At 37.0% G+C, this 22,852-nt stretch overlaps 1 protein-coding gene across 2 annotated transcripts in view; it reads right to left on the reverse strand.

Annotated features, from left to right (window-relative positions):
• Window positions 1–395: 395 nt before the first annotated feature.
• The window catches only part of GPR158 (G protein-coupled receptor 158), a 404,908-nt gene continuing 382,451 nt past the window's right edge, over window positions 396–22,852 (reverse strand). For both annotated transcript variants that reach the window (XM_070601533.1, XM_008522783.2), the window contains 4 exons: window positions 14,185–14,323; window positions 8,923–9,028; window positions 5,644–5,790; window positions 396–4,829 (listed from right to left, as the gene is read on the reverse strand). In XM_070601533.1, coding sequence (XP_070457634.1) covers window positions 3,354–4,829; window positions 5,644–5,790; window positions 8,923–9,028; window positions 14,185–14,323 — 1,868 coding nt within the window. In that variant the 3' untranslated portion in view covers window positions 396–3,353. The remainder of the gene's footprint in view (window positions 4,830–5,643; window positions 5,791–8,922; window positions 9,029–14,184; window positions 14,324–22,852) is intronic.

Here is a 22,852-nt window from a genome sequence, read left to right on the forward strand (position 1 = left end):
TGATGCTGTGACTTAGCCATGCTCTCCTGTGTATACCACAGCAGTGACTGGATATTCCTATGGGCCTGAGTGTTATTGGCGCTCTTGTTCTTCTAAAGATCATCATCACTGCTTGGCAGATTGCCTGGTATGTGTGTTGAGTAAGAAAGGTAGCTGAATTAGTTCCTATTTGGCTAGAGCTTTCTTAAATCAAAACCAACAGTCCTAACAGGTTTCACTGGCTCCAAATGATTACCTGTAGGTTTGAGGCCACATTTGGCTAATCGCATATTCCTATAGATAAGCAATATGAGGATGTGTGTGCCTAAGTGACCAAAGCTGAAGATACATGGGATTCTTTCCAGACTGGGTTAGGCGAAATAAATTCAATTTTCAATAGATGAACACACAGATCATATTCTTATAAACATGTTTTATTGCAGAGAAGTTATAATTATTTACATGCTGCAACACGTCACAACATAAATTTACCAAATATTTCATGGTAGGTTTTAGATAATAGTTTCAGAAGAACCACAGGTTAAGTGAAGAGACTTACAACTTTAGTGACTCTACGACTCTCGGTTGCTAAATGCTAGAAGTCAAAAGGCAGTGTTTTTTCAGTCCTACCTGTCATCACTTGCATGCAGAAACCTAGGAAGCAAATACAAGGGAACTGTCGAGTTTCAAATCCATATTGCCACCAAAGTTTACAATGGGTTCAGTTATAATTCATGTCATAAAGCAGTGAATTCTTGCATAAAATATACAGATCTATTAAGATTGGTATAAATCTACTTATTTATAAACCCTGGCTTAAAAACGAGGACAGGATGCAGCCTGCACATGCATTGAGAAGGACAACCTAGCACATGTTTGTGACCTTAATAGTGTTTATTCACTTTCTCATTGCTGTCAGTCTAGGAAAATGATCTCAAGAACTGTAGATTTAAACTCCTCTTGGTGATAAGTAATGGCAATGAAACTCTAGGAAAGACCCTAGGCACTCTCATTGATTTATGCTGGTGGAGAAAAATCTATGGACTGTAGAATGTCACTAAGGTATAATTTGGCAAGTCCTCTTTAAGCCACATCTCTAGCAGGATCATCCTGAAGTGCAATGAAAAGTCATTGGTGCTTGACTGCTTATTTCTCAAAAAGTGAATAAAGTGCTAACAGATATCGGGCATAAACGAAACAAGTAGGTGGGTCTGGAATCTCCAAACCAAATTCACAAACGGACCTTAGAGTTGTATTCCAAGGTCACCAAGTCGATAGGTCAAGATTGGAAAGGAAGGGACGAAGGCAATAAATGAAGGAAACACAAAAAAATAGAATTTCTATATCTCTTCAAACCTACCCCACCAACCTGAGTAATGCACAAAGCAAGCAAATGGGTGAGGAAGATTTATGCACAGCTTTGCAAAATGGTGAAGTGCTCGCTTACTCCTGAAGAAAAATCGTTGAGAAAATTTTGATGAGGAATAAGGAGAAGTCCTAGTTTTCACCTTCCACTGAGAATGATATTTTCTAAGAACAGCCCTGTATCCACCTTCTGATTCTCTTTTCTCATCTTTAATCCTCCTAGCATGTTCTCCTTGCTGCTCACAAAATGAAAAACAGTTACGTAGGCTGGAAACGTCCTGGCCAAACAAGCCACTGATACTTCAGTGTTTTGAGTGAGAGAAAGGAAAGTCTGGGTTCTATTTTTAAGTGATTCATCTTTAAGTAAAATGAGACTGAGCTTTGGAATGGCATCTCTTTGCACGATCACATCACTGGGGCTCAGTCAGCAGCTTAGGATTTTCATGCCAATGGATCAGTGTGGAATGCAATAAGTTTTATCAAACATGCTTTGGGGGCTGTTTTGCCTTGCAAATAAACCTTACATTTTTAATTTTGAGCTAGGTGGCTCACGATGGCAATCTGTAGGACTTTCCAGCGCTTGGGAGAAAGAAGAGCCCGTGTCACCTTATAGGCTTTGAATGAATCAGGTTATAAATCTCTTTGGGATTTGAGCCCAGCAAGTTCTATCCCTAGCTGAAGCGATGAATAAGAGGTTATGAGAATAAATAGTTTAAGGTAATTGAAAATATTATATATTCAGTATGCTTAATAAAAATATATCCATACAATGATCTTGATGCTATCATCATTTTTCTCTTTAAAAAAATAATCCCTTGAAAGTGCTATTAAGCTCCCTTTCTGTCTCTGTTTTGAAAGGCAAATTTCCTGGATCTGCAGTACTGCTGTAATTCTCATATCATTCCTAGAGTCTTCCCTTTCTAATGGTAATAATAATGCACAGTAGATTTTTTTCTCACTCTTAGCTTCTTCCTTACGAAATGCTGCTAAGTATGAAATACTGAAAGAGTTAAATGGGACAATTAATTGGAATGAAGGGGTTATCTATCTCTAGCTTCAAACAAACAATGGATAAGTTGTCCTTAACTTATTGAGACATATGACTAAGTAGGATCTCTTGATCTCCATTATTAATAAAGCTCTGAGTCCTAACGAGAAGTGCAAAACGAGAAACTCAACTTGTGTAAAAAACCCTGATTAAGACAATATAACAAACCATGATGTGAAATAATAGAATCAAATCCAAATCCACAATATATAAACCACAGCCAAAACGAAAAGATTTTTATCATAAGAGTTACGGCTTCCCAAGCCAGAGAAAGCTTTGCTATACTTCGAGAATCAACTAAAGGTGATAGATAGCAGGTATTCTGTAAGTTGCAAGAACAATTGAGTAGCTGCAGATTGCATAAATGTGTTGTGTCACATAATATCAAAGTTATTTGCAAAAATTATACAATCTGGAATGCTTGGATATGAGACACAACAGTGTACTGAAACATACATTTATAAGAAAATGAGAGCAATCATTAATATAAAAGGTATTTTTGGGATGCATTAAGTTAGCAGTGCTATCAAGGTTAAATAGGTAGAGTAAGTTCTTTTCGGTGAGCTACTTAGAATTGTGGTCATATACATGTATACCTTCTTCTTTGCAAAATCTCATAGCTCTTCTGTGTTTTCTGGTTTGCCTTGCTTAGGATCTTCAAAGTCCCATGGGTAAATATTCATCAGGGGCAGATGTTGAGGGCTATTTCCCCTAAAACCTGCTGAACTGTACAGATTTTGCTAGTGCTACCAGGGGAAAGACTTCTCGGCCAAGGTAACTTTCCCATTGATGTTGCTCTTCCTCCTAAGTCTTTTTCCGCTCATTCCTTTCACATTTCCCTTGACTGACAAATACTCCTTGGGAATTTTTGATCCTTACATCTTCAGTCTTATATCAAATTTGGGGATTCTTCCTTCTTTCCTTTCTGGGGATGCTACACTTTAAAAGTATCCCAGACCTCTTATTTCCGAGGCCCCACTATCTTATTTGCACTTAAAGCAGAAAAGGCAGGTAAAGCTACACCTCTTTCAGCATTTGGTTGATCTGGGGTCTCAAACTCCCAAGGACACACCTCAGCTCGCGATATTAAAGGTTGCTGGAAGTTATTACTTGAGTTATAGGAGCCAGGCACATTTTCCTCAGAGGAAGATGTCTTTTTTTCCTGGTCTCCTATTTGGTTGAGATTTTCATTCTCTACTTTTGATGCTACAGCTTTGGGGGGCAATTCTTCATATTGCCCAGCACACACATTGGCTGCATAATGCTGACTGCCATTCTCATCTTTAGCTCTCCCTGTGGGAACCTGAGTCTTAGAAATCAGATGCTTCTCATCTTCAAAAAGGGACTGACCTTGGCTCTCCCAAGGGCATACCTCAGCTTTGTCTGTGCTCTTCTGATTGGATTGCTGACACAGTTCAGCTGCCTTAGGTTTGTGATGAGATTTCTCCTTTAAGGAAAAAATTGGGTTTTTCTCCATTTCAGAAGCTGCAATAGATACGTGTTTTTGAATTTTTGATTCTGAAGGCACAGGACCAGGGGTCAGGTCATAAATCTCCCAAGGGCACACTTCCCCTATGTCAAAGTTGTCCTTCATCTGGGTGGTACCTGGGCTCATATCAGAATTGGCAGTAGGGGGGTTGACCCTTTGTTGCTTCATAATCCCAGATTTCTGAGGTTTTCTTGGCTCATCCAAATGATTGGAGTTTTGGGGGGCAGAATCTTTAGTCTCTGTGTTATCTGGATTTGAGTATTTTCTGTTTGTCTCTTTCTCTTTTGGCAGAGGTTTCTGGGATTTGGCACGTTCTTCCACGCCTGATGTTTGAGTTTTCCCAGTTAATCCAAGAGTCTTCTCCTTGGCACTTGCTATGACACTGAGAGACTTTTGTAACATGGAGGTTCGTGGGTGCCCAGGCTTTTTCTCCGAGCTGAGATTGTGAGCGCTTGCTGACTTACATACCAAAGGCACAGACTCCATGGACTCAGCCTCACTGTTTTCTTTCAGTTTTTGTGTTAGTTTTTTGCCTGACAGAGACTCCAGTGTGGAATTTTCTGTAGCCTCCTCTTCTTGGCTCCCCGTTGGTAAGCTATTGGACTCCTCCGTTTGCTCTCTCACATGATCGTACGTGCTGTGGGATTTCTTTAGCGAGAAGACTCGGTTTTTCAGGGACTCCTCCTTGGGTTTCCCGGTGTTACCTGAAGACTCTTGTGGGTTCTTCCTGATGAGGGCAGTGCTTTTGGCCGTGCTGTGGTCAGTGACATCCTTGTCCTCTTTGGAACACTGCCTGCTGACCGTCTCTGGGATCTCAGTTATACGCCTCATGATGGAACGGCCTAAGCCCTTCTTAGAGCACCGCTTTTTCTGGAGGTGGGGGTTATTTGTGATCATCTTCTTCCTTTTATATATTTCCAACTGGGCATAGAGTTTCTTCAGCTCATCCTGCCAGAACAAGAGCAAATTCAAAGAGATGTGGAACTTAGTGTTTCAACCAGATAATGTCACTAAATGTAATCTGAATTCAATAAGCTTGAGCTCTTTAGAGAAACTGTTCTACAGCTTTTCCTAACATCTCTACTCATCAGCTTTCTCCTCATTCTTACTTTCTGATTACTTTGTGTTTTTTTTCACACAGAGGTTGAACTTTAAGACATGAACACATCCATTGTCCTTCCTTGCTTCCAAGCACTTCGAACTTCTGAGTTGTGCGGACCAGAATGAGCCTGGACCATCACAAAACGCAGCATATCGTCTACTGATAAACCACATCCCTGGAACAACATTGAAGTATCATGCAGCCATTGATAAAATTACACCAATGTCAGATTAGGTTTAGAGGACAAAAGACCATCAAATACTAAAAGCATCTTCTTTCTCCAACTGCTGGTATATTGTCACAGATTATTTCAAATAATTCACACTCTCTGCTCACAGACCTATCCCACCTTTCCATCAGCAAAATGTCATAAACTGTATTAAGGAAAATGGATAACCAGTTCATCATTAGGGCTGCCAGTAAGTCAGCTGAGACTATCAAGATTGGCTTATGCATTCTAATTTATACCATGATTATACGTGTTAGGACTAGATTAGCTCTGCATTTGATGTCTTTAATACTTACACAAACATTCATTCTCTCTCTCTCTAACACACAGATGCACACACGTGAGCACACATATGTACACCAACCCACACATGCTTGCCTGTATATATAAGGGCCTCAGCTGAAATAGGAAAGAAGAAATATTGTTATTACCCTAATGTCCTCTGGATCCAAGCTGTGCTCACTCCAGGCTGAATTGATACTGCTGTTCAGGTAGGATCCAGATCGGCCCATGTCTAGCTCATCTTCATATGCTTCTGTAGCAATGTCATCCCGTGGGTTATTGCTTGAATGTGAAAACTGTAATAGATATTCAATATGAGCTGTAGACATTAACTCATTGTAAGACACAACAATAATTTTCTAAAGGTTCTAATCTAATATCATTTCTTCAGCTTAGATGAATTCTTTCACTGAACTCTTTACAAAAAATGTGCTGCTATGTTTGTTTTGCTTTCCAGGTTACATGCTAGAGCTCTTAGTGAGGCAATATTAACACTGGGTTTGCTCTTTGACTCATTTTTCATCCTTGTCTTTTCTACAGGCTTACAGTGTTAACTTACATTACTCCTCTTCCATGATATTTGCATTTTGAAAATGAAAATAAGTAAAGGAATCCAAAGAAATATTCTCTAAGAGTAGCAATTTAGATCCACTGGCAGCTGATGGGAATATTTTTTTGAGCAGTGGGGTCTATCTCATGTTTGTGATTTGGCCTCACATAGGGGAGGCTGTCTTTCATCTATGGCCACGATTGGTCCTGATTACAGGAATGTGACTTTCAGCCTACTACACATAGCTTCCAAAAAGCTACTTTCAAGACTCAGAGGACAGGAATCTGAATTCCAGCCTCATCTGTGTTGACAGTGAGATCTTAAACAAGTCATGGGACCTCTCTGGAGCACAGTGACCTCTCAGCCTAAAGAGCTCTGGGCTAGATGGCATCTAAGTGTAAAATTCAAAGATTCCCTGAAGTTACAGAATTTTTTTCTTAAGCTCATTATTCTCAAGTTCCTCCATTATATTTTGACATATTTTGATTATTTTCATGTGATCGTTGATATTTTTCAGTTTCACGTACTCTTGCTATCTCTATTCTTCTTCAAATGGAAAAGTGAGGAAGAGTGATTTGGGTAAGTGACGGAAAGCAGGGAGAATAAAAAAAAAATCCAGCCACATTTTGTACAATACATAAAGCAAGTGATTGTCCTATGAAAACTAACAGAACATGGGTTCTCTTCTCCCAGTTTGTCACCAGGTCAATAGTCCTTTAAAAAACTTAACAGATCACCCTCTAACGATACAGAGATATTTTCATGTGAACGTTTGCTAAAATATTCAGGTAGGAAAGTGGACATAAATATGAGATAACATGTGAAAGAGCAATTCTCTACTTAAGTAACAATGAATGTTTTGTAATTGGGACTGGCTGAGAAACCAAGAAACTGACGAATCTTTCCTTCACTCTTCTACTTAAGATCATGCTTCCCACATGCGCCATGAACCTAAGGCCAGAAAGATGAATAAAATAGAGTCCCTGTCCTCCACAATCTCACATGCTACTAGTTAGATCACCTGGAGGTTATGTATAAAAATGGAATTATTTTTCTTGAGCGAAGTCTTAGAGACGATCATGAGTTTAAGAAACAGTTATTTGTCAGATATTGTCCACTTCTTGCTTTATTATTTTTCCTTAGCACTTATCTCTAAGATACTATTTTAAATATTTATCTTCTTTATCTTTTCTGATTCTCTCTCCTCTCCTCCGGAATATAAGTACGATGGGAGCACAGATTTTTATCTGTTTATGACTCTTATTCCAGGATATAAAACAATGCTTAGAAAAGGTCCTCAATAATTGAAGACATAATTCACATAATATAAAATTCTCAGTTTTAAATTGTACAATTCAGTGTTTTTTAGTATATTCACAAGGTTGTGCAACCATCACCACTATCTAATTCCGGAATATTTTCATCACCCCAAAAAGAAACCTTGAACTCCTTAAGCAGTCATTCCACTTCCCCTTTTCCCCAGCTTATGGCAGCCACTAACCTAAATCTCAATAGAGTTGCCTATTCTGGACATTTCACATAAATGGAATCATAATATATGAGCTTTTTGTGTCTGGCTTCTTTCACTTGGCATAATGTTTTCAAAGGTTTGTACAAGTTGTAGCATATATCAGTGCTTCATTCCTTTTTATTGATGAATAATATTCCATTGTATGGATAGACCACATTTTGTTTATACATTTATCAGTTGATGGACATTTGGGTTGTTTCCACTCTTTGGCTATTATGAATAGTGCTGCTATGAACATTCATGTACAAATTTTTGTATGAACATATGTTTTCAATTCTCTTTGAAGCTCATTAACAATTTCTTGAATGAGTAAAATAATAAAAGTGTTATATTATGCGAATCTAAAAATGGTTAAGATAAATTGCAGTAACAGATTAATACATAAAACTGTGGTTATTTGGTGTAATTCAACTAAGGAAGAAAACAGGCATTTTACTCTGTTTACAATTGTCTGGCCTTTTCAATCAGGTTGAATTTCAATGTTTTGGTTAATTGTGAGAGTTGAGGCAAAGCCTGAAGTAAAAGATAAGAAATCGCAATTCTTGTTCCAGCTGTGCTAATGTTATATTGCGTGGCACTGATAAAGACATACAGTGCTCTAATATGTTGTTTTTTTATGTGTCTAAGAGGAAAATAATGGTAATGCTGTAATTTGTATTATGTGTTTTTTCCCAAAACTCTGATATCATTTTATTTCATTCTCACCACCTTATTGCTATCACGTCATTGATGAGATCAGAAGTCTTGGCTAATGTTATATTGCACAGCTGGTCTGAGGTGGAGCACATGTTCAGATTCCCTGTATTCTGAGTCTTAGCCCATTTGTCCCCAATTCATTATGCTGCTAGGTAAGTCTTTATCAGAATTTATCCTTATTAAGCAAGATTCTTCTATACATAATATTATAATTATTTCTATTTACATAAAAAAATCTCTGAATGTTTAAAACACAGTACTTCCCTGACTATGACTCTAAACAGGACGATTCTTAGAATAGGAGAATTCTCTTTAAAAATGATCTTGATGTTATGGCTACAATGAAAGCCCCCTTGAACTCATAATAATTAAAACAAAACTAGATATCAAGACATTTGGAAAAGGACTGAAACAGATGATGGATTTTGTACAAATTAAGGCATCTAAAAATTATGTGAGATGTTTAATAAATCCCCAAAGAAAACAGACACCTAGTTTCCTGAGGAGGGAGCTATAAAAACATTTTAGCATGTCAAGCAAACCTCCATGCCTCACTTTGCCTGTATTGCCAGATATTTTTAAAGGAGAAACAACTCCACGCGCATTTAAAATAATTGTCTTGCAAGAGGAAAAGTAATGTTAGAGGAATACCTTTGGAATCAAAAGCAACCCAATGGTGACTGTCACAGTCAGATGAGTATGTGCAAAATACAGCATTAGCATCCAGTCGGACTGAAGTCTTGAGGCAAGAACAAATCTGAAATGAGGATTCACCAAGTTAGCAATCTGACAAGATCTGGACTCAAAACACTAGGATACCTGGAAACTCTTTTCCTCAATGTATGAAAGAAAGAAAGAAAGGAAGGAAGGAAGGAAGGAAGAAAGAAAGAAAGAAAGAAAAAGAAATTGTATTGCTGTTTCTATAACATATATTTTCATCACAGAAGAATATGGGTCTAAATAACCCTAATTCAATGCATAAGATATGAACTCTTCATAATATATTATTTTAAATTATCAATAGTAAGAGAGACAGTATACATGTACACAATGTGCTAGACATTTCCTTAGATTATTATTTTGTATGTAAGTTGCATCTGCAAAGCAAAAGCAATGAACATGTGAATTCCAAAGACAAGTAGGTTACAAACTGGTGGTTTTGGGCAAATTTGCATTATAAGACATATCCAAATCACTCTTGATTCTAATAGTCTTCATTTAAAAATATTAATTAGAATTAAGAAAAAAAAAACAGTGGGGAATTATCTGTCTTTGTGAATGATCCAGAGGTTTAAATGATAAACAGTGTAATGGATAAAATGAATATACTAATGGTTTGTAAAAAGCATCTTTTAAAATAAAAAATTTAGTTGGTATAAAGCATCAAATTGTTTTAAAATAATTTAAAATGTAATATTTAAAATCTTGTTATGGAATTTATAAAGTTGTGTTCCAGGAAGGCCCTGTAGGAAACATATGTGGAAAAAATTCAGTACTGATGTCTACGCTGGTAATTTTGGAATATTCTCATAAATCAATAGGTACATAAACTAAAACTCATGTTTTAAGGACTTGTCCTTATGCAGAAACCAGGCGTTGCGTTTATTAAGGTCATCTTGCAATTATATCCTTCTTTTAATTTTTTTTCCATCCATTGTTTATGCATGAAAACAAAATATGAAGTTTTATTGCTTTTGGAATGAGAGAATTAGCCTTTTGTTTCAATGATATACATCATCAAATTTGAAAAGCTAATATCCTAAGAAAATCTCATGATAAAATCATACAGCAAATATATATGAATCTAAAAATATAAGGAACTAATTTTTATATCTGTATTATACCACATTCATGACAAATTTACTAAGTAAATTAGAATTATTCATATTTAAAATGAAATTTCCATCAGAGGAAATTTCCTCATTTTCACCTCCATCCTGCAACCACCCCCTCCAAAGAAAACATCAAGCTAAACTGGAAGCTCAAGAGGTATCCAAAATGGAGAGATATCTTCCCTTGTGTCTGGAGACATAAAAAAAAAAAAAGACAAAAATACATAGAAGTGCAGAATGCTCATGATGTTTCACATATAGCTAAAAAGGCTTTTCTGGATTACCATCTTCTCTAACTCCTTTGTGAGAAAAGTGGTCTTATATTCGCCTTGAATATGACTGAATATTCATTTTGTTTAGGGATGAGATACTTTTGACATAGGCTGTGCTGGGTCAGGTGAGATATTTTTTAAGCACTGAAATAGGATCGTCATACTCAGTCACAAGGTACAGTGACTGAGGCATAGTATGGAGGCACAGAAGCAATATAAGACATGCCCTGAGCAGATAATACAACCTCAGTCTGCTGGGCCATGCCAGCACCGGAGCAGACAGTTACATCAAAGGAGATGGATTTCCAGTCTAAAAGCATCCTCAGGTACCGGGAATTCCTACCTCAAGCACCAGTACAATGAACTTTAAACTAGCCTGACAACATCTGGAAGAACGGTTACACATATTTTAAATTAAATTGGTAAATCTTCCAGAAAATAATTTTGAAGTATACTGACATCAATTACCCTTAAATTAATCAGCTTTTGATTACTACCAGGTTTTTTTAGTTTGCAGTTCTCACTAGAAATATCTTAAGAAAAATTGGATTTTGCAGGCGTTTTAAAGCTTCATTTTTTAAAAAAGAGTATTCCAACTTAAAAAAAAAGGTCTCAAAGTGAGGAGCATAGAAATATTTGAAAACAGAGGTTAAGAATAAAAGCAAACTTTTAAAAAGTCTTGCATGTTCCCAAAGGGTTGCTTTATGTTTAGTAGTAAAAATAAGTAAAGGATTAGAAAAGACTGGGCAAATGCCTTCTACATTATTTACCCTTCTAGACTTAATTCTTTTAATTTATTTTTGTTCAATCTGACAATTTGGTAAGAATGAAGGTAAATCTGTATATAATGTGTAGTCAATTTTTACATATATATAATTTTATATTTCATATTTTAAGCAGATAAGAAAGAGTATACACGCCTGATTGATAGAGACTATCTTTGCTGATGTTGGAAGACTTATTTAATATTATTTCATTCCAGGAAAAAATTACCAAGACAGATCCAGCTGATTTAATGATGTCATTGCTTCTTATTCTTGGACTTTATCAATATTGGAATCAAGCATATATGAATTGAATCCATGTGTAAATAAGAAATTGTGCATACTTGACAATGTTTACTGCCTATTACTTGCTCCCCACTAATCCCCAGTAAATCTGTAGATTTAATGCATTAAACTATAATTCCATCTTTGGTCCTTTATGGCCATGCAAATTAAATATCTCAGAGGGTAGCTAACATATACTGAGTCTTTGAAGTCCATATGCCACAATCTAATTGAGTCTGGTCTATGTAGGAAGGTAAGTCAAATTTGGAACCTAAAATGTAGGGCTTCCCATTCAAGTTTGTTTAGGTTTGCTTAAAAAAATAATGAAGCCTACCAAGGCTGGTCACTCTTCTACTATTGGAAGTCCTCTCTGTTCAAAACTGATAGGGGCCCACACAGTTTGCCTGGAAGAAAACTGATCTTGTGAGGATGGTACGTCTGCTCAACACCAAATCTACTGGGTTCAACATGAACAATTCAATGAGAGCTCGTGTCTCCATGAGCCCAGTCATAGTTTATATGATTCTTCTGGCTGGGCTGATAGGTTGTTTAGGACTCTGTAGGAAAGACTTAAGCAAAGTAAGAAAGCTGTTTTCAACGAGTCTTTAACACATGTTTCGTATCTCCTTGGCCCAGTATTAAAACAGTATTTTCGGAGGTGTGGCTGCTGTCATCGAATGTCAGTTGAGGGTTGGGGGGCATTCCATGGTCAACTAAGTTTGGAAAATGCTGGTTAAACAAAGTTTAGTAGGTTTCCTTACAGCAGGATTCTCGGTATGCTAGTGTGCGTTGTGGCATTCCTAAAAGGGAGCTATCAAATGCAATGTATCATAAATATACACACAGATATAAAAATATCTAAAAGTGACATACTGATATGTTAATAGTGTTTATCTTTGGGTGGTTGAATTAGGGAGTTTATTTTTTTCTTCATCATTTTATGGTTTGTCTGTAATGACCATCTACTGCCTTATTATTAAGAATTTTTTTAAAAGTTCATTAAAAAATAATTTACCTCACCTACTTCTGAAAGGACTTGGGCTGGTTGAGAGTTTAAAATCCATTGGGAAAACAGTTAATGATGAAAATTGAACAGAGCAAATTTTAACATAGAAAAGAATATAGATCAATTTAGGCAAGTGCTTTGAACAGATTTAATTTCTTGGGCAATTAATTTGGTTCTAAGAAATCGAGCAGCTAATTGTAGGGCAAAGTGGGAAACCCAACATAGCCACATTCTGACAACAGAAGACATTTAAACTCATCCATAATAAGCCTGCTTAGATGCTTACAACGCTTTAGCCACTTTGTTAATATACCATTTAACTTATCACTGGTTCTGGAGAAGCATGTTTGTTAATCTAAACATAGGTGTTAAATATTCTGGAAACAAACAACAAAAAAGCAGTTTTTCTTGGGAGATGGTTGTGGAGAGATGGAAAGGCTATGGAGCTCTGGCCCCACAACAAAGGGCTCTCTGGTGCTCACCATATTTTGGACTGATGTCACCCCCGCTCGGATCCTTGCCCTCTAGTCGGAGTAGAATTGAGAAACTATTCTTCTCTTTGCTTATTTATAACTTCATATTTCACTCTTCATTTTTACCCCCTTTTCTACTCCCTTTCTCTCTCCTCTCTCTCTTGAGATGGAACAAGACAAAGCAAGGAGGCAAATTTCCTTGATTCCTGGCCCCTTGATGCAGTTTCCAGGGTTGTCAGATGATAAATATCTCTTTTCCTTACTTAAAAGTTTAAAAAGTATACGTTATGCCTAAGGGCCAACTGCTCTCTGGCATCATTTATTCCTAAAAGTGAAAGATATCATTTTATGATTACTGACTAAAGTGAGAGATGATAACTATACTGCAAAATACCTCCCACCCCAACTCCCACTATTATTAATCTCTATCTTTCCACTGAGTGCAAAGATAAATACTCAAAATTCTAATTACATCCGTAGTGTGTCCTAACTTTTAATATATGTTGAGCAATTGAATAACGTCTTTTTGTTGCTTTTCAAATTATGGGATTACTTTTTTTGTTCTCACTGAGGACATTTTCATTTCATCTTCAAATATGAATCAGGTGAAAATTCTTGGAAGATAAGTCATACATATTTCATTTTGTTCACTTATCACAAGTCACTTTCTTCCTCCTTTGGGCTCATGGACTATAGAGACACATGCAGTATCAAAAAACAGAGGGCCAGGCTATACTTTCTTACCACAGAAAGTCATTGCTAAAATGTGATGATGACACACCCCCATTGCACACAAAAATCCAGTCATCAGCTTGGAATGATTTTTTGCTTTGAATTCAGCAGAATTCGTACACATAAGTTGTCTATTTAAGAATTAAGATTTTGAAATTATAAACCAGAACATTAAACATGAAAGAAAACATAGACAATTTATCTATATCTACTTTATAATATAGGCATGTATTGCTTTATATCTTCAGAAAAAAAGTATTACAGTGACATTTCCATAAGAGGTTTAACATAATACAATAACATTGAGTTAACCTTCAAAATAAATGAAGTCAATAAACAGCACAGCAGACAGAACTAAGAACGGCAGAGTCTTTAAAAAAGAGCTATAGTCATTTCACCATTTCTGTGACAAAGAAATTAGTCAACTTATAAAACACTATCCCGTCTAAATCTTCCCATTACGCGTCTTATCCAATTTTGCTATTTAAATTAAACTGCAACACATCAGAAAAATAAAACAGTGATTTACTAGCTGTACAGATCACTTGCCTAATTGTATGGAATATAGCAGAGATAATGAGCTCATTGTGGACTGCAACAGCCATATAGCGGGGCTCGTGAAATGCTGATGGAACTGTCCGCACTGCATAGCAGAGATAAACACCCCACAGGAGGAATGCAAATTCAGCTGCGAGAAGAACAAAGAAAACAATTTTCCCTTAGTTTTACAGGTGAAGAAAAAAGTAAAATTTAAGTTCTTTAGAAGGCGTTTTGTACATACTATAGAAACATAAGTTTAATTAGAAATAGATGCATATGAAATGTCATTCATATATGAATATATAAACCATATATTTATTTTTAAACTTTATTCCGCATACAGAAGACTTTTCAAAGGTATACTTGGTTTTTCTGTTTTATTATTTTTTTAAAGAGTATTTGGGATCTCAGATTTTTTTGGGCTAATATCTAGCTTTTCCCTAAAACAACTGTAAAATAATTTTCCACATCCTTAACCTCAGCTTAAGATGTTCATAGAGCATCTGGGTCACAATAAAGTCATCAAGGCAACAAAGGCTTGCAATGTTTATATGCAGCTTATAGAAATTTAAATTCTGGTTCAATACATAAAGATATCCATTGTCAGAAATGTGAGAAAATAGGTTGCTAAACATCCAGCGGCATATTGTATAGATGAACCATTATTGCTTCACACATGACAGACATCACATCTTTCATGGGCAGTGTGCTGAAGGCTTAGTAAAAGTCACGATCACCACGTTTGTGGCTCAAACCAGAAGAGACAAGCACAGTGTGGCAGTTGAGGATTAGGACTTCAAAATCACACTAGACCGGATTATTCCCAATCTGGGACTAATTCCCGGGTCCATCCCTAACTAACTTTGCATAATCTGAGGCAATTTAAACTCTCTGACCACAGTTTCCTTATCTGGAAAATGAAGACGATAAAAGTACGTATTTCATGGAATTATTTGCTAATGAAATAAAATAATGGATATAAAGCACTTTCCTTAGTTTCTGACATAGTAAATGGTGGCTAAACAAACAAACAAATAAATAAGTAAATAAAAACACAGTAGATGTTAAATAAATGGTTCTTATTAATAAACATCTCATTTGACTTTTTCTCAAACTGAACATTGCTATTTAACTCATTCTGACCAATAACTGTTACAACACATTTTAATCTGTTTTAGAAACATGATTTCACTGGAAGATAATATCTATAATTAAGAAGAAGAAAGCTCTAATTTGGAGAAAACATTTCATCAAACGCATTACCTACAGGTAACCTACTTATATACAGAAACACTGATTTCCATTTGCATATGCCGAGATGTTTTACCTGCTAAAGTTTCAGCACATTTCTACTGGTATTTAAGCAATAGGTGGTGCCCTAATTATAGAACATCCCTTCAGTAAACGTACCTGTCAAGAGTTACTCTAAAACCCTGATGTGGTCAGAAGCCAAAGAAAAAAATAAACCTCCCTCAAAGTTCTCCATGAGATTTAGCAGAGGTCCCAATTATTCAGCATGTTGGCTACTGGCTTTGTGCTGTGAATGTTCTTTCCAGCCAAGCTCTACTGGATCAAGAAAGCAAATCAGGAAATGCCGAGGTCTTCATGCATAACTTTCTTTCCTAACTCTTGTACATACTTCTGTCCATGGCACTACTATTGCCTCTTTACCCAGGTTTGAAATCTCAGAGCCACCTTTCATTGACACATTTCTCCTTTGAATTATTTTTCATATGTATCATTCCTCTCAATGCTCACAGTTACAATCCTTGCCTAAGCCCTTATCAGTTCACTCCTTATTTGTTACAATTATTTTCCAATTGCTCCATCTAAACCTGGTTTCACCCTGTGTTAATCCATTCTTCGTAACAGGGACAGGTTGATTTTTATGAAACTCGACTTTGATCATATCAGGATTTGTCCAAATCTCTGCCAGTCCATTTGGGCTGACTAATTCAAATTTCCTTTAGAAGATTCATTCATACTTACTTAGGACTCTGGAAATAATTCCTGTCCCAAAATGAAGACTAGATGGTGTTCCTGCCAGAGCAACATGACCTCATTTTCAAGACTTTCTTGCTGTCCAGGCTTCATGTTACCTGTCCACATTGCTTGGCCTTATTCTTTCGTACTTGTATATTTCCTAGACTCTGACTTCTTGTCTAGCCTCTGATGCTCAACTCAGCCTTTTGAGAGGTATTGCATGCATCTTCATTCAGAAATCTTCAGCGGCTCACTATTATTTTATAAATGCTTGGCCCTGGCATTCCTAGCTCCCTATGACTTCACGTTATATATCCAACATCATCTCCCAACACTTTCCAGAACGAACTCTGAGCTGACCCAGGAAGACTCGCTGTCCTCTGAATGCTCCAAAGATTCTTCTTCCTTCTGAGTCTTTGTTCATGCCGTTGTTCACACAAGAAATCTCCTCTCACTCACACTTCCAAGTCTTAACCAACTTTTCAATGTCCAATTCAGGTCCTACCCCCATCAGAAGGCCACCTGAAGTAATTCTAAGTTACATTGAATTTTCCTCCATCTAATCTTTTATGGTTTTTAACTATCTATACTGCACAATGCACAGAATAACGCCACACAATATATAACTGCGAGAAAATTGTTCATGGGCTCCATGGCCCTAACTAGTTATGACCTCCTTCAGGCAGGAATTGAGTCTTTCAATTATTTTTTTCTGCCTTTGTCCACATAGATGATAGCAACAGTACTGAGCACACATAGATAAGATTTAATAAATATTTGTTGAATTGAATCAATATAAATGATATCAGCTCCATGTTATTAGAGATGTAGACTTTCTGTTACTTTGCCTTTCCATCTAACATTGCAGGGCTTGTACGTCATCTGAAGATCATACTGGCATTCTTATTAATAGTGGCAAATGCTATTGACTGATGGACCACTAAATGTGTGGTACTGTGCTTGGTGCTCAAGAATGGTGAATGCAGAAACGTTATTAAACAAAACTAGCACAAAAATACGCTGTAATTGAAGGATTTACATGTAGCTGAATTGTAAAAACCCCATCTCCTGCAACTTGTAGTGTTTTTATATAATGTTATACTGAAGACTTAAAAAAAGGAAAGCAGTTATCAGGTTAATTAGTCTGCTACAATGGAGAATTATATTTAAAAATATAAGACAAGATTCCTCTAATAGCTAAGCTGAACATTAAAATCATTTCATTAGCAATATCAAACAATATGCTCTAGCTGAAAAACAATTTATTATTCAAAGTACCAATTAAACTAAATGTGATATATAAAAGTTGCACTTAGGAGAAAAAAATCAGTTTCATATAATTAACTTCAGACTAACACTGCAATTAGTAAAGAAAATATGCAGATGTTACCAAATTTTCCAGTGTTATTACGTGGGAGTTGAAATATGTGTTGTGCTTCTGCTTCAGAAAATAATTTCTGGTGTTAAATGATTTTGATGGGAGGCATGAGTATAGTTGAAAAGGGAATTGCATTTATATTTAAAGATTCAAATAGGGCTTTCAGAAAACTGAGATATTTTATTTTTAATATATAAGGGATAATACTCAATTTAAAAGTTAACTACCATAGCCTTTAAAAAATCAATATACCATAATGGAAGCAATTTCAAGTTATCTTTCCAAAGGTCTGGGTCAAGCAAAGAAGTGAGAATTAATATAAACTCTTTGACACTGAAGATGCCCCAGCTCTGTGATCTCTGAACACCCACAAGGGCTGGGAGAAAACAACTTCTGAATGCAATGTCTCTCCAGCTGTGGTACCCTGCTTTGCCTTGTCGCAAAGGCATTCTGTGTTAATAACATTTTACACTTCTTATCCCCTTTAAAAATTACTTTTACATGGCACAAATAAATACCGAAATGAAGCATTTAGGTTTCATTTTCCCAGTGTTTCTTTTAATGTCCTCTTCTGTTTTTCTCTAAATGCTATCCACTTAGAAAATTCGTGGTCAGAGTAAACTTGTTCTGTTTTTGTTGTAGTAACATGACGGGCAGCACAGAAGTTATCATTGAGTATTAACTCAAATAACTTCAGTAAAGCTGGAGAAGAGCTCAAACTCCAGTGTTGGAGGATTCAATTGGCATCCGGAAGCCATGATATTCTGGAGGCTTACTTGTCTTTTCTTTGGTTAAAATAAGGACAATTATGAGAGTTACAATGATTAAAACAACGAGAATGATACTTCTGATAGAATTTTAAAGCTAGAAGCAACTTTATTAGATCATGGAGTCTGGGGGTACATTTCTGAGTGTGTGTGTGTCTGGGAAGGGAGGCGGTTGGCGAGTTGCTGTTAATCTGCTTGCTGCGAAGTCAGTCTATTCGGCTTCGGGATAGAGAAGCACGGAGAAGAAGGCAGTGTTGCAATGTATTTCACAACTAGGATCATGGAGGCAGGAATGTGTGTCCCCTTCTCAGCTCTCTGGAAGCAGCCACCCACAGGGATGGGCAGAGCTGGGCCACAGGACATGCCTGTGGACAACCCCATTCTACCACAGCTGCACTTATTTTCTTGGGAGCAGAACAGGGCCGGGCACCCGGGTCTCCTTAGTTCCTGACCAGTGTTCTCTAAATTACATCCTTGAGTCAAGGTTTGCTTTTGCTCAATTACTAACAGAGACATAGACAAAACCCTTGGAAATATTTTTCCATCTAATTGAAGAAAATAAATATTTTTCCAAGCAATGATTGTTTTTATTTTAAACAACTTATATGCTAATTAGAATTATCCAGTGGTAGTGAGAGGAGTTCCACTCAGAGGTACTTTTCGTCCCTCAATCTGACTTTGAAGCTAACATCTGTTGAATGAGCCAGGCACTGTGCTAAATGAATTTTACACATTATCTACATTTATGAAGGTTTTATTGTAGAACTGTGACTGTTTTAAAAACACTGGGGCAAAATTTTGAATGCTCTAGTTTCAAGCTTGGGTTAGAGATACTGTGTAGTCATACTAAGGAACACTATTGTTAATCATAGGGACTATGTGTACGTCATACAGTGACTTGATTGTTCTATTCTCTTACCGCTCAGGGCTGGTTCTGAGGCAAGAACTGCTATGAACGGTCACCATTTGTATGCTGGCTTTTCTTTATGGCTTCCTTTCATTCTCGACAGCTTGAATCAGGTTTTTCACAATCTCTACTGCATCTTAAGTGAGAAAGTTAGAGAAGGTGTACTTTTCTCTCTCTCTGGTATATGCACTTAAGATTTTTAAAGTTCGACATGGGGTGACAGAAATTAGTGAAATTCAGCTACTTCAGATTTTATGGACACACATTAAAGATCATGAATGTGAGAAGAGCTCACAAAGAAGGAATAAGATGAGGGAGCTCTCAGGGCACGGGGTCAATGCCAGTCAGCAAGCTGTGTCTTCCAGGAAGTGTTCCTTCTGATTCCCTCTCCTGGTCATTTGCATGCATATTATTTGGGGAGGGAGTTGGAATTGGGATTATTTGTTACCACTTTAAAAATGTCTTTAAAATTTTCAATCCTTATGAAGGACTGATGGCATTGACAATTATTTGCCTTTGCTTGCCCTACATCACTAGAAACCCATACACACTTTTTTTTTTTTTTTTTTTGGTGAGGAAGATTAGCCCTGAGCTAACATCTGTTGCCAATCTTGCTTGAGGAAGATTGTTCCTGAGCTCACATCTGTGACAATCTTCCTCTATTTTGTATGTGGGATGCCACCACAGCGTGGCTTGATGAGTGGTGTATAGGTCTGCACCCAGGATCCGAATCTACAAGTACTTGGCCAAGGAAGCGGAGCACATGAACTTAACCACTATGCCATCGGGCTGGCCCTCCCCACCATTTTTTTTTTTTTTTTGAGGAAGATTTTCCCTGAGTTAACTACTGCAAATCCTCCTCCTTTTGCTGAGAAAGACTGGCCCTGAGCTAACATCCATGCCCATCTTCCTCTACTTTATATGTGGGACGCCTACTACAGCATGGCATGCCAAGTGGTGCCATTGTCCACACCCGGGATCCGAACCAGTGAATCCCAGGCTGCCGAGAAGCAGAATGTGCAAACTTAACCTCTGCGCCACTGGGCTGGCCCTCCCCACCCTTTTTGAAGGGCTGAATGGTTTTAGAATGATTGTGGTGGGGGTTATATTTTTGTTTATTTATATTCCACCTCTGGGGAAAAATATTTCACTTCTTTTAGGTGTCCTTATTTGTATGATGCTAAAGGGCAAAGAGAAAGAATAAATTTATTTATTTCATACCTTAATTTTATACTTACAGTGCCACTTTCTCTTTTGGAAGTTAGAGAAATTTTTTTTTAAAGATTTTATTTTTCTTTTTTCTCCCAAAGTCCCCTGGTACATAGTTGTATATTTTTTAGTTGTGGGTCCTTCTGGTTGTGACATGTGGGATGACACCTCAGTGTGGCCTGATGAATGGTGCCATGTCCGCACCCAGGATCCAAACCAGTGAAACCCTGGGCCTCCGAAGTAGAGCGCACGAAGTTAACCACTTGGCCACGGGCCAGCCAGAAGTTAGAGAAATTTTAACTTCCTTGTTCAGTTTACAGCTTATAAAATCTTTGAGGCAATTTTGCTGAGTTAGGCTTGGCTCAGGACATTGCTTGACCACTGAGTGAGGGGTTCATGTGGTCATTACAAATCTGCCATTCCGCTGGCCAAATGTTCTCCTTCTCATGTAAGTTATCCCAGGGCTTTGACTGCTTTGGAGAATGGGTTTCAGTGAGCCAGAACAGGGGAAACTCACAAGCCTTTCTACTCCTACATATTCTAATCTCAGAAGAAATGATAGCACCAGGCTCTTCTCTTTATGATGACTGCAGAAATCAGAATTGGTGGGGCTTTAAGAACACATTGGATCTTGTAGTCCATATGGATTAGCAGCTTGTTGTTTAAACTATGACAGTCTTTTTAATACAAGGAAAAGATCTGCCAAAATCTTCTTGACAACTGAGTTAATCTATAGGATATTCCTGTTAAAGCGACAAAAGACAGCTTTTTTTCCTTCTTAATGTTTTTTCCTGCTTTAAATTCCCAGGGTCCACAGGGGAGCTGAAACTCCTTAGAAGAAATTATGATCAGCACAGATATCTTAACTGCTCTCGCTCCATGACCTTCAGGTGCTGTCCCAAGACAGTCCCCACCCCATCACAAAATTTCTTTAACTTCCAGAAAGAAAAATGGCACTGTAAGTATAAAGTTAAGGTACAAAATAAATTAATTTATCCTTTCTCTCAGCCTTTTAGCATCATATAAATAACTACTCCTCAAAGAAGTAAAATATTTTTCAGAAGAGGTGGTATATAAAAAACAAGAAAATAAGTCACTGAAAACACTCAAGCAAGACCTTGGAAAGGTGCCCGTAAGCTCCTAGCAATGCAGCCCCAGCCAAGGCAATACACTGTCAACATGGTCAGGCTTTTATCCTTTGATTGAAAATTAAAAATACATTTTTAAAAATGGTAACAAGTGATGCAGCATCGATTAAGGCATATGGTACATTAGAATAAAAGGTGTATGTAAATGAACCTAGATCATGAACATTAATCTAAGTCAGAGGAAGAGGAAGTCTAATCTATTTTCCCCAATACTCATTAAACGGTGCTTATATCACATTTCACCTGTCATAATATAGCCCAATCTGTTAGGGTAATTAAGTATTTAAATCCTTAGAAACAATTGCTGTTTTAGAATTTCCCTAAATAGCTCAGTGAGAGAGCTACCGGATTCTCAGTTCCTTCTAAACATTGGCATACACTTAATTAAATTACCGAACACACTGTTTGTGTTGTGTATTTAAAATATTACACCAGGAAGGAGGAGAACAAAGAAGAAGAACATGTCAATGAAGAAGAGGAAAGTAAAGATTATATTTTCTGTAGTGAAAATATTCCATGTGAAATTCATGGAGTTAGTACATTTGAACAGTGGGGAAATCAATGCTGGAATTCTCTGAAAGCAACCAAATATTTTAAGATTCCCAAAGGAAATGTGAACACAACTTTATCATACATGTTTAATTATTGCTTAGATTTTTCTCTATGTCTTTCTTTCAAATTCAGCAAATAAAATATAAAGCACACTCTACGGAGTTTCCAGAACCATGATACCTCATGTGCTGGTGGACTTTTCACAATGAAGAGATGGGGAAGATCTTAATTTACAAAAAAGTCCTTGTCAGGGAATAGTTGCTTCTGTAAGAAACCAAGGAAACATTTCAGTGCTTGCCCAGATCTGCACTAAAGGATGGTGCAGACTTTGCCATGGAATGGAAGTTCTATATGTCTTGACGTTACCATCAATCAGTCACTTTTCTGCAGTCTTTTCGTTGTTTCTTGTAGGTAAGAATCTGCCCACTTACTCTAACTTATCTCGGTCATTGGCACTGCTTCGGTATCTTCAGTCCATGTTCTGAATGTGTAGTCAGAAATGGACTGCTAACAAACTAAACACACCAAAGAATGACCTCTGCCGTATCACAACCTCTGCTGTTAAATGTATGTAGTCCAAACTTGGAAGCCCTATATTGGAGGACCCTGCTGACAAGCTCTAAATCTAGGTGGAAAGATGTGGTCTTACTGACTCTAGGGGTGAATTATAAAGGTAATTAAGGCACGAGAAGTCAACTCTACTCATGTGTCAGTTTATTGCAACCAATTGGGA

Source organism: Equus przewalskii, chromosome 30, assembly GCF_037783145.1.
Source record: "Equus przewalskii isolate Varuska chromosome 30, EquPr2, whole genome shotgun sequence".
Lineage (NCBI taxonomy): Eukaryota > Metazoa > Chordata > Mammalia > Perissodactyla > Equidae > Equus > Equus przewalskii.